The 17,205-nt window shown below is 34.1% G+C and overlaps 1 protein-coding gene across 1 annotated transcript; it reads right to left on the bottom strand.

Annotated features, from left to right (window-relative positions):
* Positions 1 to 670: 670 nt before the first annotated feature.
* On the bottom strand, positions 671 to 6,736 carry LOC133192052 (small ribosomal subunit protein eS19-like). Its single transcript, XM_061327892.1, has 4 exons — positions 6,659 to 6,736; positions 4,248 to 4,348; positions 2,242 to 2,310; positions 671 to 937 (listed from the first exon to the last, which is right to left on the bottom strand). Exons 1-4 carry the CDS (start codon positions 6,724 to 6,726, stop codon positions 723 to 725), a joined length of 453 nt encoding a protein of 150 aa, XP_061183876.1. The 5' UTR covers positions 6,727 to 6,736; the 3' UTR covers positions 671 to 722.
* Between the last annotated feature and the right edge of the window lie 10,469 nt (positions 6,737 to 17,205).

Genomic DNA, 17,205 nt, shown 5'->3' with positions numbered 1-17,205 from the left:
ACAAGGGTCACAAGGTTGGTAACCATGGTAATTTACAAAAGCCACAGTGCCAAGCAATATATTTGCAAAATATCAAATCCATACCTTTTATAGTTCTAGAGATATAGGGTGTGACAGACATACAGACAGATGCCGGGTAATGTGATCCCTAAGTGCAGCTTTGCATGTGACACAAAAAATTTGCTATACACATTCAAGGCTCTGCATGAGTTCATAAAAATCAATTTTGAAAATATGGACATGCAAAATGAAATGCCTGGAAAAAAATTTTGAAAATCCAAATTCACAAGTGTGCATGTGTGTGTGTTGTGGAGAGGGTCATTAATTAAAAAGTAAAAAATTTCCTTTGAGTGACGGGTATATTTACAAACTGAACAGGTTTAAAGGCTTAAAAAGCCCGTAGTTGCACTCTAAAGAACTGCCATCCCCCCCCCCCCCCCTTCCTTATATTTTTGGCTGGAACAGACCAAAGGTTTTTCTACATTTTGTAAGTGTCCTTTTTATATGCCCTATGAATCCTGAATTGTACCACCTATACTTTTCTGTCCAGTGACTGTGATCACTGTTTCACTACATACTTCTCAACAATTTCCTTGTACCTGGTGACAGGCATTCATTTAACTAGAACAGAAATACCATATCAAGTCTTCCGAAAATAGAACAAGACAGCTTTTTACAATCACATGTATTTAATGGACACCAGTCATATTAAGATGGCAGTCTTATTCCTTTTTGGATGGTCTTGGGTTGTGCTTTTCATTCACTTGGGCAGCAATTCTGTCCAAATCTTTCCTGCCTTGAGGGGTCAATTTCCTGCCACCTGTTGCAGTGTCTTTCTCCACTAGTTTCATTCCCTCTAGAGACTGCAGAACCTTGCGGTTAATTGATGTATTTCCTTTGCAGAAATGGCTAGGTGCTGTTCCGTTCCTCTTGCGCCCTATTTAAAAATTTTAAATATCAATTTATGAAATTTTTTTTAACATATAAAATGACTGTTCATTCATTCAATCTAACCAAATAAATTGCATTCTTTATTCATTTTGTTACTTGCCACTAAATGTGACCAAGTTGTGATGTGCTGTGTTCCTGAACATACTATTTATGTGATTGTAGATTTTTGTGGACAAAGACTTGCTGTTAAATACATATAAAATACATGCTTACTGTCTTGAAATATAAGCGATATTTGGGCGAGGGTAAGAAAACGTGATGGAGGGCGAGGCTTGCCGAGCCCTCTATCACGTTTTCGACCCGAGCCCAAATATCGCTTATATTTCAAGACAGTATTGATGTATTTTGTTTATCCTGCAACATATTTTTACATGACCTTCAAAACGAGCTATTTTCAATCGATTTAGGTACATCTCTGCATTTGAATCTAAGACGCCATGGCGTAAACATTGCAATATTCATGATGTCACAATGCTTTTAGAACGTCGGAATACATGCACGAGGCTTTCTTAGGGCATTGACCGAATAAAGCTTTGGTTTATTAGGTTACCTTTATTAGGTCAATGCAAGGGGTAGTTGCAGGATAAAATTTATTATATCATATATTGTAGTTGACTCATTATTTTACTGAGCACATCCATCAAAGACAAATGCATGTCCCCAAAGAGTAGGGTCAATGCCGGCTGGTTAGAGTGTAGCAGTGGCTACGAATGTGATCATTCTGGCTATTTACTGATTGCTTCAAAAACTTTTAATTCAACCTCATTTGTAATGCTATCAACTATCCATGCACATTTAAACTTTTCCTCTAAGATTCTACCTCCATTAGCTGACATTAAATATCATGTGTACCAAGGAAGTAGTGCTACAAGAGAGTCAGCCAGTAACTTGATCTGAGTGTCTGTGTGAGACTTATTGAGTTACTGTATCAATTCAAACAGTATACAAAAACTGAATTCTACATATTTTACCGGTACATCAATTTTAAGTATTTTAACAGTTTACAAATTTATATCAACATAATATCTGTATAACTTTCCTGGTCCTACATAAACATAGTATCTGTGTTCATTGTAGGTATAATTTATGCAACCTTATTTTCAACATTCACTGTGACCATTTTCACAAGAAATTGATAGGTACTATTTTCTTTTATTGATGCATAGATGGACACCTTTGGATGCCGATGATCCCTAAAAGGCTTTTAAGCTCCACTCAACATTATGAAAATATAAGAAAAATAAGTTCATTTTTCTGACAATAAAAAATTGAAAGTGGTTCTTCTCATACCTGAATAAAGTTTGGAAAATGCTCCAACACCAACTGGTGATCTGATGTACAAATGGCGACATACAGAAGCTACAAAGAAAAAAAATATGGAGTAGTCAATACACTGACTTGTAGAGAAAGTAGAGAATCTGACTGAAAAATTGTATTGCCATATATCGCAACATTAAATGTTCTGTTTCAATATACATTTATCTTCATATTAAATTCATATTCTTTTTTGCTTTTTCGTCTCTTATTTTTTGAAATATGTAAACACAATGCAAATATTTATTCTTGTCTTCTCGAGTTGGTATCAACATTGCCTGGCTGCATGTGGCTAGCTGAGTTTGTTGTGCCATAATAACATTTAATAATGTTGTTGCAGTAGTCACATTCAGCTTTAACTTGAAGTGATTTCATGTAGCAACTTTTCTCTTTTCATTCCTAATCAATTCCTAATGTTTGCCACCATATTTTACTTCAACAAAAGCAAGTAACACTTTTTGTAACATTTTACATAATAACCAACCAAATTGAAGGAGTGGTGTTTTAAAAGAGTTTCAGAGAATTTTCTATTTTTAGTAATCATGGCAAACTTTTGTCAGAGTAGCATTTTAAATGAATTTCACAGAAAATTCTTTGATTCAGTTTTTCATTTTGATGAATAGTGTTCCTATATTTTGTAATCATGGCTACACCAATTAACGAAATCAAAAACCAATAAACAGAATTATGTATCTAAGTAAAGTGTACTTGTGTACAAAGTCTTATTGAAATCGGACCTAAACTGTAGGAGGAGTTTAAAAGATTTTCACAGAAATTCCTATTTTAGTTACCATGGTAACACTTTTTTGAAATCAAAAACTGATTAACAGAATTATGTATCTTAGTATAGTGTATTTGTGTACCATATCTTATTGAAAATGGACCAAAACTGTAAGTTCTCAATTGTCTATAACTGGGGCCATTCAAAAAGGTATCTTTTTTTCCCAATTGAATGTGTTAATTTTCCCAATCGTCATTTCTCCCCAAAATTAAATATAGTGGGATCCATAATAAATAAACCTGCTATTCCTATTCCTCTGTATCAATAAACAAAACTCTAGTTGATAATAAAAACCAGAATCTCAATATACCATGATTGTAAAGTATAATTGTTATCCCAAAATTTCCCAATCTTTATGGCCCCGGCCCCATTCCCTAAAAGTTGTCTGAGAGCCCTGGGAGTAGTGTTCTGAAAGAACCATGGCATCTCTGTTGATTGAATTCAAAAACTGATATACTTTTAGTTATCCAGTTTCAGTCAAGGATGTAAGGGGATTTACCCTGGGTTGTACTCCATACACCCTCAGGCCAAAGGTGGTATGGAATGCAGCCTGGGGTAAATCCCTGTACACTCTTCTTTGGACCTTGATAACAAATTTATTTCCTATGTAACCAAATAAATCTTTGTAAATCAATGGTGTGTTTCAAACTACCCATAAGATTTACTACATGCTACAATGCATCGTGACATCACATTATTTGCTTTTTGTGATAGAGAAACTATGCATTGTGATGTCACTTTATTTATCCCCTTCTGAAGCTGGGTGTGCGGAAATTTTCACCTTTCCCTAACCAATCATATCTCATGTTACAAGCTAGATAGAAAATAATTATGTATATTAGTTTAATGTACTTGTGTACCAAGTCTTATTTAAATCAAACCAAATTGTAGGAGTAGCATTTTTGAAAAATTGTTTACAGACAGACAGATAGACACACAAATGACACCTTACTATCACATGAGTTCTTCTGGTCTCTGACCAGTAGAGCTAAAAAACTACTTACATATCTACCCATCTTGAAAAATATGGGTTGGGTTCCAGTACATCAATTTTTTTTTTTTCAGTGATGGCCTCACATTAAATGTGCATATCACACTTTATAGTGAAAAGACTGCACTAAAATTTTTCTGAGCCAAATTTGCTCTGAGCTTACAGTTATATTAGCTCTTCCGAGTTTTCTGTCACCTTTAATAGACTTACCAGCCCGTACATAGTACCAGTCATCATCATATGGAGCCAGTTCATTAAACTTTGCAAGTTTTACGATGCCAACCCAGTCTGGTATCTTCATTTTACCTTGCCTACAAAGGGAATTATATTTTTTCTTAAATATTTCCATTTCTATTTGTTTTCTCTGTGATAACTCTTTGAAAGTTAGTTGTCTTGATTTCTTCATCATTTACTGGAATTTTTTTTGTCAAGCAATAGGCCAGGAGCTAAGGAGGCCTAATATGCATGTAAATCTCGTACGACTGTCTTTGTGTTTGACGTCACGGGGGGGGGGGGGGGGGGGACTATTAAATTGACACGGGAGACCTCGTGTAATTTAAATCTATTAGTCTACATTTTTAAAATCTAAATTTACAATTTTACAATTGCAATGGGAATATAAGGATTCGCCCATTATGCAAATTATTCCACGTTTCCAACTATCGTTGATGCCCTGGCATACTCTACTGAGTAGACAGTGATTCCTTAAATATATCTAATAACCTAGGAGATTGTAAATTATACTCTACTTTCCAGGAACCATTTTAAAAGTAGACCCAAAAGAATATGAGCGAACAAGGCCAGCAAAATGCCTACTGTGCCACAAATAAAAAAGGGAAAAAATTAAATCTCAATTATAAAAAAATTTTCTTTGATATTTCATTTAACATTAATGTTTACTTTATATTAAATCTCCACAATTAGCAACAATCTCACAAAGATTGAAATTATTTGTCTATGAATAGCATACATACACCAAAGAGGGCAAAAATGATCAATTCTTCAAACTAATTAAAAACACTATTTTTCCATATGAGTGGGTCTTTGCTCCATTTTTCAAAAGGCTATACTCAAAGTATGCATAAAAATATACATTCTTCAGTTAACAAAAACATGGAGGTAGGACCCACTATACCTTAAAAATACACTTTTATGACAAAACATTCTTATCTCTCCAAGAATTATTTGAAGTTCATTTAGTCAAGGGTCATATCACAAACATGACTTAAATATCACTTTTTGTTATAAGCGGTATAGTAAGTGGTTAGCGTGTTAGTCTTGAAGGGAAAATTGATATTCAAAATTTTTATTGCTTGGGTTTGAACCCCAAGAATACCACATATTTTTTTTTTTAATTCATAGAATGTTTTTTGCCAAATAATTTTCTGCAGAAAACTTTTGTTTGTCATAATTTCATACCTTTCAATGATAAGAACTTTACTCTAAATTCATAAATTAATTATGACCATACATTTGAAAATATAGGCACTTTGCACACCTTGTTCACCCATCTCCTTTCAAGGAACCTCCATTCTCTCTCAAAGCAAATCAGGTAGAGGTTTTTGAAAGCAGGGAGACTTGATATTACCACAATTTATTACTTTAAACCCCCCCTCCCCCCTTTAAACTACTTTTAAAAACCCTTTTTATACTAAATAAAATTTGCAACAAAATTACAATTTAATTCTAACTAGTGGAGCATCCAGAGCAAATATCAAACATGATTTTGATTATTATTTAGTTTTATTAAATTCATGGTTGAGTTAAGGGGAAAATACAATGTTTTTTTCCTTTAAATATACCACATATATTTTATAAAACTAAGCTCTTATGCTGATGCCAATAGTATGAGGAACATGACACTCACTTCTAATACACTCCCTTCTAATATGTTAGAATCTTCCAGAAAATTTAGGGTTGTACAAACCAGATCAATGGTAGATCAGTTTATTTGTTATACATGAGTTTTGATTGACACTGCGTGGGTGTATTAAGGAAACAGATTTTCTGACTAGACAAAATCTGTGATACAATATGACATCAAAGTAAGCTAAATGAAATCAACTGATGTGAACTAATGTTTTTTTTTCAATATTTGTATCTAAAGATTTAACTGAACATCTGAAATTGGATTGAAACATGCAAATACTTAAAAAAAGAAAATCCTGTATTTGTTTGTTTACGTTACATCTGTCCCCCGAATTAAATATTACGACCGAAAACGCCATAACTGTTCATCTAATATTTGAAGAATGAACATGCAGTGTAACGAGAATTTCGTCAAGATGACATTTAAACAGATACCTAAAACAGGGGTTAAGAAGCAAATACAAATGTACCATGAATGTTGTGTGTGATTGTATGGAATAAAAGTTTGTGAACAACGTATGCAATTTTATACATTTTAAGACTTTAGATGGGATACAAAACTTCCGGTTGGGTTATAAATGTAGGATGAAACCAGAGACCTCAGAATGGAATACTCGGAAGTCAATACATTATTGCAGCAAAATGTCAAAATATTTCTATATAAATATTTTTTTTTTTTAATTGAAATTTACCTTTATCTTGCATCTTTTAAAATTAATAACTTCATGGCCAAGTTCTGGTATTGTACTCACTTTTTCAGGAAAGCAGCAAGTGACTTTGTGAATTCATGTGAATTGACATCCTTCACTGAGATACCCATCCTACAAAGATGTACATGTTATAGTTTCTGTTGGGTTAGGATGATTCATGATTTTCTTCAATCTATTTAACAGCAGTAACTTAACAAGAACTCCATGGGCACAACGCTCACCAGAGTCACCTTGGTCCTGCTATTCTTCAGTAGAACATTTTTAAAAGATTTTTTCTCTCTTTATTCTCATGAAAAATTTATGCTGCAACTAATTACGCATGTGTCTTTGTAGTTAGAATAATCTAACTGTGTCTCGGGACAAGCCCTCACCACAGTTAAATAAACCGGGTCCGTAGGACAATATCATTTTAACGATGGAACGTTCTATCTAGAGTCTTTGGAATTCAAAGAAAATCATTTTTAAAGTTGCAAGAGTTTGTCAAGAAAGGGTCATTCATAATGGGGTCAACCTATGACACACATCAATCAATCTCATTAAATTTTTTTTTTATTTTACTTTGACCTTATGGTCAAATCATGTATATAGATTAATGTATACACTACGCAGTAACAACTAAAGTGGTTGTGAAGTCTGTACATATTTCATCCTGTGGAATATATCATTCGAATACTTCTTAAGACGTTTCTTTCACCCATTTTATTTATTTTGTTGGTAGGATTGTTTTCATTTACTGCATATTTTTTCCAACTGACTGTGCTTATTAACACACTCTACATGCTCTATTCTATTTTGTTACAAAAAAACAAAACAAAAATATGTAAATTAAAACAGGAAAATACACACATTACAGCATTATATTTGTAAGAGATATGTTTAAATCATAATAAAAACTGCACATAAAATCACATTATTGTGATTATTTTGGAGAACATCATACATCCCAATACGAAATTTTTGGCGATACCCATCCCTGGGCTAGTTTTTTTTTTTACCCTCAATATCTCAAATCCAGGGATATCGTTAAGTTATTTCTAAATCCCATCTACAGGAGCTTTATGTGTTTGTAAGGTATCATATGTATTGATACTTTTAATGACCCGGAAACTGTGATAAATTGTTTTTTCTTCAACTCGCATGTAATTCCTACGAATTCATGAAATTATTCTTACTTTTAGATAGTCTATATGAATATATTTTACGCAGTTATTACTGTCAGAAAATAGCGATGTTTCCATACAAAAGTGTATTCCAATAAATTGACTGTAGTGTATTTATTTATCAAATACTTTCTTATTCAATATTTTCCCATGCTTACTTTGCTAGGGATATCGAAAAAGAGGCTCAGTCAAGGCCACGTGGGACTGTTATGCTGAAATCTCGACCCCGATGTATATTTGCAAGATGATTATACATGCAGGCCTACAGTTTTCTACGTCCCATTATATACATCTATACTTATAAATTAATACATTTTGCAAATAAACTCCGAAACGGATGCACCAGAGTTTTCACCTACTCCTCTAAGAATACACTAGATACAAGATGATGTCCGTAAACTATATTTAGATTTAACTCGCATTGTAAGCATGATTATAGCTGCAGGAACATAAAAAAAAGCTTATGCGTGAATGGTCATTGAAATAATGGTAAATCATTGATAACACTATAAGTTGTGAATATATTTATATATCGAAAGACTATTACATACATGTAGTAGGTTTTCCTAATAAATTTATCGGTAAAATGTGTAATATATTCCTCACTGGCATCGTGGCAACGAACCCGAAGTACAATTTCTACTTCGTAATAAAATTGCTTACATGAAAAGAGAAAATTAATGTATAAGATATTGCTCAAATACAATTAAAGCTGTAAAATTTTGTGCTTTAATCAATACATTTCAGTTTTTTTTTCTGAATACAGTCTTTTGTATCAAATACTCGGCCTATTGGCGTTAAAACCTAATTTTTACACAGGTACTTGCGTCTTGGTTTATAAATACATATGTACCTTATTGATATGTAAAGAAGGTAAAGTACATTTTAACATATCAATAAGGTACATACATATTTATAAACCAAGACCCAAGTACCTGTGAATTTTTAACCCCCCCCCCCCAAAAAAAAAAAACCCAATCAATTTATCAATAAAATATGCATATTCGCTGCTTTTATCCTTGACGAAAATAAAATAAGAGCATCTGAAGTACAATATCCATAACATAGTATAACAGGTTTCACAATAATCATCAATTAATTAAATAATGTTATCTTTTTCAAGTTTTTACAAAAGGGGGTGGGGGTGGAGACGCACATGTGGGATTTTGAACAAAGTATTTCTTCCTGCTATAAGCCTGTAGGCTGTCAGTAAAAACTACAATATATTTTCTGTCGGTAGTGTATAAATTCAATTACCCGCGCTTGCGCGGGATTTCATCTAGTATGCTTATAAATGTGTATTCTTACAGCAATTAGGTCAAATCGTGGCACATATGGATTTTAGAAGTTTGTTTTGCGTGTGTACTATGGGGAGATTTGAAATTTTAAGCAATAAAAAAAGTATATATATATATATAAAGTGGGGCAGAATATTTTTTTAATTAATGTTTTACTGAGGTTATTGTTTTCGAATTCATGGTACGGATTAGATCACAAATATTTCATTAAAAGATTATTCATTGGAAAAACGTCGCCGAAAAAGGCCCGGGGGTCTATATGGGAAAGGGGGGGATCTGTCCTGTCCTCATACACCTGTAATTTGATTCACAAATATTAATATATTACCAAAAAGAACGGACACATTGAGTAGTAGTCACTCAGTCTCTCATAAAATATAAAACATATCATGCAAAATAATTTATTTTAAAAAACCATTTTTTTAACAGCGACAAAAATGCCGTTATTTATCTCTAATAGCATGGCCATAGGACCCGTGGGGGGGGGGGGGGAGGGGGCACCACCACCCCCATAATTTCGTCGATATATAGAATACTTTAGAAAACATAGCTACTATATTCTTACAAATATATCTCTTATTAGGCAGGTATTTCAATCTGAAGAGTATACGACAATATTGCCTTTGGTAAGACGACTTTTCTTCGTTTGGAGCTTCATGATATTTTTTTAAAATCATATTTCGGTTGTATACACTCAAATCAATCTATTTATTTTAAACATTGACAAAAATCAACCGTAGAAATTCGTACCATACAGGGTGGAATTATTGACAAAATTGACATCCCTACTTTTGATCATGAAAGTTGGTCACGGTCAAATTATGTAAACTTTTAAGATATATGTGTATACTATACATGTGCGGATCTAGAGGGGGGTCAGGGGGTCCAACCCCCCACCCCCCTGGAATTTGCAGAGTTATTAAAAGTATATACTGAAGCAAATAATAAATGAGTTTGGACCCCCCTAGAAAACTTGATCCCACCATCACCACCATGAAATAGGTGTTTTTCACGTTTGGGAAATGGATTTTTTTTTTTTTTTTTTTTTTTTTTTTTTTTGTTGCTTGTCAAGAAATTTTTGGGTTGGAAATTTTTTTGACTGGTGTGCCCCCCCCCCCCCCCTGGAAAAAAATTCCTGGATCCGCGCGTATATATCTATCAACTTACCTTACTTCCGACATACCCCCTTCTCGATGCAATAAAGATGTAGAAGACAAATGTATTTCTGTAAACTTTAAACCAGATCTCGGATCTACCCAAAAATAGTACTGTTGTCAAGGCTTTATAGAAACATTCTGCACAACTTTTGATCGTCTTGTTCCATTCCATGTACCTAGAAATTATAACCTTAATTAAACGACAAAAATATCAATTTCACAGCGGTTAAAATTTCTGAAAATAAACCGAAAGAAATTCTTCGGATGTCATTAAATACATTTATTTCCTTTTTTGCTGTCAGGATTTCTTTTTTTCCATGTGGAATCTATTTTATATAGAATTAATAAATCATTGAAAAATAGCGATATTCGGTATTGAATAGCAGTTCATGTTTTCACTGTCCTGTTTGCACTCAACCAATTAGCTCATTAAACAAGTATAAAAAAAAAAAAAACGGGGGGGGGGGTCCTAAGAAAATCAACTATTTTTACCATTCGGTCTCCTAAAATTAATATTAAAACTATTGTGAGCGCTGATCTCACAACATGATACCTTCGCCCTAATAACATTGAGTATTATGGCGAAGTGCATTTCTTTGCAGGAAGTAAATGAAATTCTTTGAAAGTTCCATTGAATTTCATTCCGGGGTTTAGGAGCAGTTGTGTTAACAAAATGTATATCCCCATTTATCGAATACAATGGCAAAGTCCATGATTTGCTATAGGAAACCCCAAATGTAGGAGGTGCACAATGACACTGTGTTATAAGGATTCTAGGAAAGTCTCATTACATTTTATTCTGTGGTATAGCAGGAGTTGTAGGTAAGATAAGAGATGGGTACTCTAAACTGCTAAATGTTAAATAAAGAATGGCAAAGTCTATGTAACGGAGACCCAAATATCTTTCAGATGGTAACGTAGAATAGGTGCAAAATGGCAGAATGTAACTAGAGGTGCTGTGAGCACCGAGCTCACAAAATGATACCCATTCCCCTCCCCGCTCCCACATTAGTATAATGGCAAAGGCCATGTTTTGCTCTTATCTCATAACGATTCAAGGGAATTTCATAAATTTCATGCAGTGGTATAGGAGGAGTTGCGGATACGAGATAAGTACCCCAAATGTTATAGAAAGAATGGCAGTGTCCATGTTTTGCCATGGGAAACCCCCATTATCTTTTCACGTAAGTGCAAAACGTAATCTTGATCAAAACGGAAGTGCACAATGGCACTAATCTTTGAAAGTCTCATTAAATTTTATTCAGCGGTATAGGAGGAGTTTCAGATAAGAGATGGGCACCGAAACAAGAGGCCCAAGGGCCTTAACGGTCCCCTGAGTATAATACAACATTGTATTCCATAAAAATACAAAACTGGAGATACTGTGAGCAAGCTAAAAAATAATTCCGCTGCAAATTTTTTAAAGTGCCTATTCAAATTTTGTAAATATGACCTTGAACTTGCCAAAAAATGACAAATCCTCTTGTCGTAAGTGATCTTTTAGTGAAATAAGGAGATCCAATTCTCTCCATTAGAAAATTATAGATCTGTCATGAATTTTACACTTTTTATACCAGTGACCTTGAATTTGCCACAATGACTTTGGGTCAAGGTTATGACACACATGCAGGTCATGAACAATCAGTTGTACCAAGTATGAGCTTCCAATGATTCTCCACTACAAAGTTAAAGCCCAAATAAGATTACACGGACAGACCGACAAGGTAATTTGCGGGGGTATAATAAAACAAAATAAACTGATAATGAAGTTATGTTGCCCCCCAAAAAGAGAAAAAGGATGATCAAGGAGCAACAATATAATTAATTTAGTACTCAGTAAAAAAATTTAAAGTAGTTCTATTTACTGGTCTGTACTTGCCCCCATTTATCACCATCACCATTCTGACTAAACAAATCAATCGTGCTTGAGACTATTTGAAAACTAATTTTATTCCCTCTCACATTGGCCTCTCCTGTTTTGTGAAGAATATATAATGTACAGAGATGAGGCATTTTTGTCTTTATCTATCTATTATTTACCTGACCATTAAAAAAAACTTTGAAAGTACTTTTTGTATTATACATAAAAATTCTTGTATATTTCTCTTATTCAGTTGATCTTTCAATTACATTATTTGCAGTGATTAATAATCATAGCTGAATAGCAAAGGGGAATAACTTCTCTCAGTAGACTGCTATTTAATATAAATCCACTCTAGCACCTACACCCAGGGACAGAGAAATTCACAATTTTGGAAGAGACACCCTTGCTCATCATAACTATGCACTAAGTATGTTTGCTAAATACACAGGGCGGAGAAGATTTTCAAAGAATTAATGCCTATTCACTAAATAATCAATAAAGCCCTGCTCCAACACCAAAACCCCTGAACCCGGGACCATGAAATTCACAATTTTGGAAGAGGCACCCTCTTTCATCATAACTATGCACTTACTTTGTTTGCAGAGAAGTCGTAGAGAAGATTTTCAAAGAAATAATGCACTTTCACTGTAACTATAATCAATAGAGCCCCCTTCCCTCCCCAGAACCCCCAACCTTCGGTCCATAAATTTCACAATTTTCAAACAAGCACCCTTGTTCACCATAGATATGTACTTAGTTTATCTGCTAAAAACACAGGAGCAGAGAAGAAGAGAATGGAGCCCCCCCCCCCCCACACACACACACACACACACCAGAACCCCTGACCCTGGGGCCACAAATTTCAAAATTATGGAATAGGCACCCTTCTGACCATAATTGTGCATCAACTAAATATACAGGGGGAGAGAAGATTTTCAAGGAATTTATGCATTTTCAATATATGATCATTAGAGCTCCTCCCTATCACAGGTACTTGTGGACAGAGCTATTTTATAATACCGCGGGTATGATTTTTTAGTAAAACGTTAATTCTGCGTTATTTTTTGGATTTTTCTTATGGAATACATTGTAAATGTGTACTAGAAGAATAATTTATGAAAAAAATACAAAAAAATATTTTTTGACCTGTGGGGCATATTGGAGGGGGGGGGGGGGTCCTGTCCACAAGTACCTGTGCTCCCTATCACCAGATCCCCTGACACCAATTAGGTTAGATCGTAACAGATATGGAGGGGGTGTCGTTCTTTATGTTAAAAATAATCTTAAATTTACTCAAAGATCTGATCTCTCTAACCAAAACATTGAAATGTTATGGGCTGAAATTCAAAATTCTACAAATAAATTTCTAGTAGGAGTATTATACAGACCACCAAACTCTAAGGCAGATTTTATTGACTATTGCATCTTCCTTAGAAAATGCCCTTAACACCAATTTGCCAGTATTTCTATTAGGCGACCTTAATATTGATATGATGTCTAAGGGAAATAATGCATTTAAAAGTTTACTAAATAAATTTTCCTTAACAAATTTAATAAACCAGCCAACTAACTTTACTTCACAAAAGGGAACATGCATTGACCTTATACTTACAAACAATACTGAAAAAGTTGAATCAGTGGTAGTGCTAACCCCATTTTGCAGCACACATAGTCCAGTGGGTGTTGATGTTAAATTCAAAACATTTAAACAATGTGCATATAAAAGAGTAGTTAGAAATTACTCAAAGGCTGATTATAAATCACTTAATAAAAACCTCTCAGACGTGGATTGGGATGGAGAGGTCTTTAATACTCAAAACATTAATGAAGTCTATACCAATTTTACTAGAGTATATAATTACCATGTTGACAAAAACATATCTAAAAAAGTTGTTGTAATTCGCCCATCTGATAAACCTTTTATGACAAGTTCAATTAGACGTAAAATGAGACAAAGAAATAGGGTACATTATAAAGCAAAAAAGACTACATTTGTAACAGCGATTATCAGTGGAGTAAATATCGGAGTCTAAGGAACGAAGTTATAACTATGGTACGACAGGCTAAGGATACTTACAAACAAAAGATTACATCACAAATCTTAGACAAAACTATTCCTCCTGGTAAATGGTGGAGAATTGTGAAATCATTAACTAAATTTGCCAATAAAAACAAAGTACCCCACCACTGAAATTTAATGGTAGTATTTTCATCCATCCCATTGATAAGGCTACCCAACTGAATAAACATTTTGCAGAGATTTCTCATATTGAACATTATAGAGAACCCCAATTGCCCCCTCAAGGACCTGGTCCCCCATATTCTATAGATTCCATAAGTATTTCAACTCAAGATGTTATTGATCAACTCGAAAATTTAAACATATCAAAACCTCCTGGTCCTGATGGAATTGCACCACAAGTATTAAAAAATATAATTCCTGCCATTAGCAGACCACTCACTAAATTATTCAATCTCTCCTTAAAAACTAATAAAATACCATATATTTGGAAGCAATCGGATATAACACCTGTATTCAAAAATAAAGGGAGCCCAGAAGATCCAGCAAACTACAGACCTATTTCACTTACTAGTAGTCTGTGTAAAATCAAGGAAAAAATTGTATTTAAATATCTGTACAATTATATGTTTAATCACAATCTTCTCTCTAAGAACCAGTCAGGCTTCCAGCCAGGTGACTCCACTGTTAATCAACTTGTTGAAATTTATAACACAATTATATCAAATCTTGATCAAGGTAAAGATGTAAGATTTGTCTTTTGTGACATATCTAAGGCTTTTGATAAAGTATGGCATAAAGGACTGTTATATAAATTACAACAGTATGGTTTCACAGGTGATATCTTAAGTTGGATTGAGAATTTTCTCTGTGATAGAGTCCAGAAGGTAGTGTTAGAAGGATACTCCTCTGGATTGGAAAGCGTTAATGCTGGAGTCCCACAAGGGTCAGTTTTAGGTCCATTTCTTTTCCTTATCTATATCAATGATATAACTGAAAACATACAAAATCAAATAGGACTGTTTGCCGATGACACATCCTTATTTGTTATTGTAGATGCTGACACATTCAGCCCAGCAGTATCTCTTACTGATGATCTTGAAAAAATAAGGCAATGGTCTCATCAATGGCTAGTTGAATTTAACCCTACTAAGACAGTAAATGTTAATTTTACTAGAACTCAACGAGTACACCCAAATATCTCGTTTGGGAACATAATGAATAGTATTTCTCAGAATCAAAGTCACTGTCATCTAGGGTTGACATTACAGTCTAATGGGGGGTGGTCCAAACATATTACAACAATTTGTCATTTGTCAATTTATCATTTGTTCGACCAGTTGTAGAATATGGGGATGTGGTATGGGATAATTGCACTGAAGAACAATCCAAATTACTGGAAAGTGTTCAGGTGGAAGCTGCAAGAATAATTACAGGCATTAGGTGCAATACATCCAAAACTAACCTATATAATGAGTTGGGATGGAAAACCTAAGTTCAAGAAGGGAAAAGCATAAGCTCACACTGATGTACAAAATTCTTAATAACCTTACCCCTGATTACATGTATAATATGCTCGAAGGATGTATGCCAATTCAGCATAATTATAATTTACGCAACCCAAACTCATATCGTATCCCAATAACTCGAACAGTGTCTTACTATAATAGTTTTGTACCATCCACAATATCCTTATGGAATAATTTACCTGATGATTGTAGAACCTCCCCTACATTGCAAAATTAAAAAAAAAAATTAACCTACACCAATCCCATCCAGAATAATAAAGTCAAGTTGTACAATTATGGGAATAGAATTGAAAATATACTACATTGCCAGTTGAGAAATAGTAGTAACCTTAATGATGATCTTTTTAAAGACCACCTTAACGATTCACCAAAATGTACAAATTGTGGATACCAAACTGAAGATTCATTACATTTTTTCATGTATTGCCCACAATATGTTCTTCAAAGACAGATGCTGATTGAATATATGAATGAGAATGACATACCAATTAATATAGATAATATAATATATGGTGCCGAATCCTTACGTTTAGAAGACAATTTTTCATTTTTTGATCATGTACATACCTTTATAAGAAACTCAAAGAGGTTTTCACTGAAATCTTAGTTTATCATGATATGCTAGGAAGAATAATATCCCATTTGAGGTAAGCTAAGGAAATTTTTCCACTCTGAGTCAACTTTATTATGTTTTTTTTTTTTTGTTTTTTATGGTCTTTCTTTCTATTTACTCTCTCTCTCTCTCTCTCAATCTCTGTGGATTCACTTTATACATGTACCAGTTAACGGTTTATTTTATATACTGCTTTTCAATGTTAAATGTACCAATAATTGTTATATGTACCTTGACCTATGGAGAGAACGATTATAGGCAATATGCCTGCTGTTCAATATATTTCATTTGTAATGAATAAATATATTTTAAACTAGATCCCCTGACCTTGGGGCCCTGAATTTCAAAACTGGGCCTATTACAATAATTCCAAGTTTGACTGCTTGATGTCCTGGAGTAAAGAAGAAAGAAGACTTTAAAAGATAGCACTAATTTTGATGGTTTTAGCCCCATCCCTCAGGCCCAGGGGGGGGGGGATTTAAAATTCACAATTCTTGTACCCCTTAACCCATTGATGCTATATGCCAAAATTGGTTGAAATTGGTGCAGCAGTTCAAGAGAAAAAGCTGAAAATGCTCTCAAGTTTACGACCACCGCACGTCACAACAGACAAAAACAGGTAATACATGTAATAGGTCATCTGAGTGACTCAGTTGACCAAAAAATGGCAAAGTCCAGTTTTTTGCTATGCAGAAACTCCAATGTATGTGTTGGATCGATACGTAAAATAGATGTACAATGCCACTATGCAATTAAGATCTTGTGAAAATTTCATTAAATTGCATTCACGAGTGTAAGAGGAGTAGCAGACAAGGGAATGCCATCACGGCCACCCCCAAGTGTAGTGGACATACACCCCTATCACTATATACCCCCTAAATTTTAACAGAAGCGGGGAGGGGGGACAACGGAAGAACAGTCCGACCATGGCTTCCTTGAATATCCGAG

Source organism: Saccostrea echinata, unplaced genomic scaffold (assembly GCF_033153115.1).
Source record: "Saccostrea echinata isolate AGI-Se365-2 ecotype Australia unplaced genomic scaffold, CSIRO_AGI_Sech_v1 ptg000025l, whole genome shotgun sequence".
NCBI lineage: Eukaryota > Metazoa > Mollusca > Bivalvia > Ostreida > Ostreidae > Saccostrea > Saccostrea echinata.
The sequence above is the reverse complement of the archived record's forward strand: the minus strand, read 5'-3'. Positions and strand labels throughout refer to the sequence as shown.

Bases quoted from the DNA above. Each gene is read 5' to 3' on its own strand.
- LOC133192052 (XM_061327892.1), bottom strand. From the start codon at position 6,726: ATGGGTATCTCAGTGAAGGATGTCAATTCACATGAATTCACAAAGTCA. The intron at 4,349-6,658 runs GTGAGTACAATA...TTCCCTTTGTAG, and splicing joins CTTGCTGCTTTCCTGAAAAA to GCAAGGTAAAATGAAGATAC. The intron at 938-2,241 runs GTATGAGAAGAA...ATTTTTAAATAG, and splicing joins ATTTTCCAAACTTTATTCAG to GGCGCAAGAGGAACGGAACA.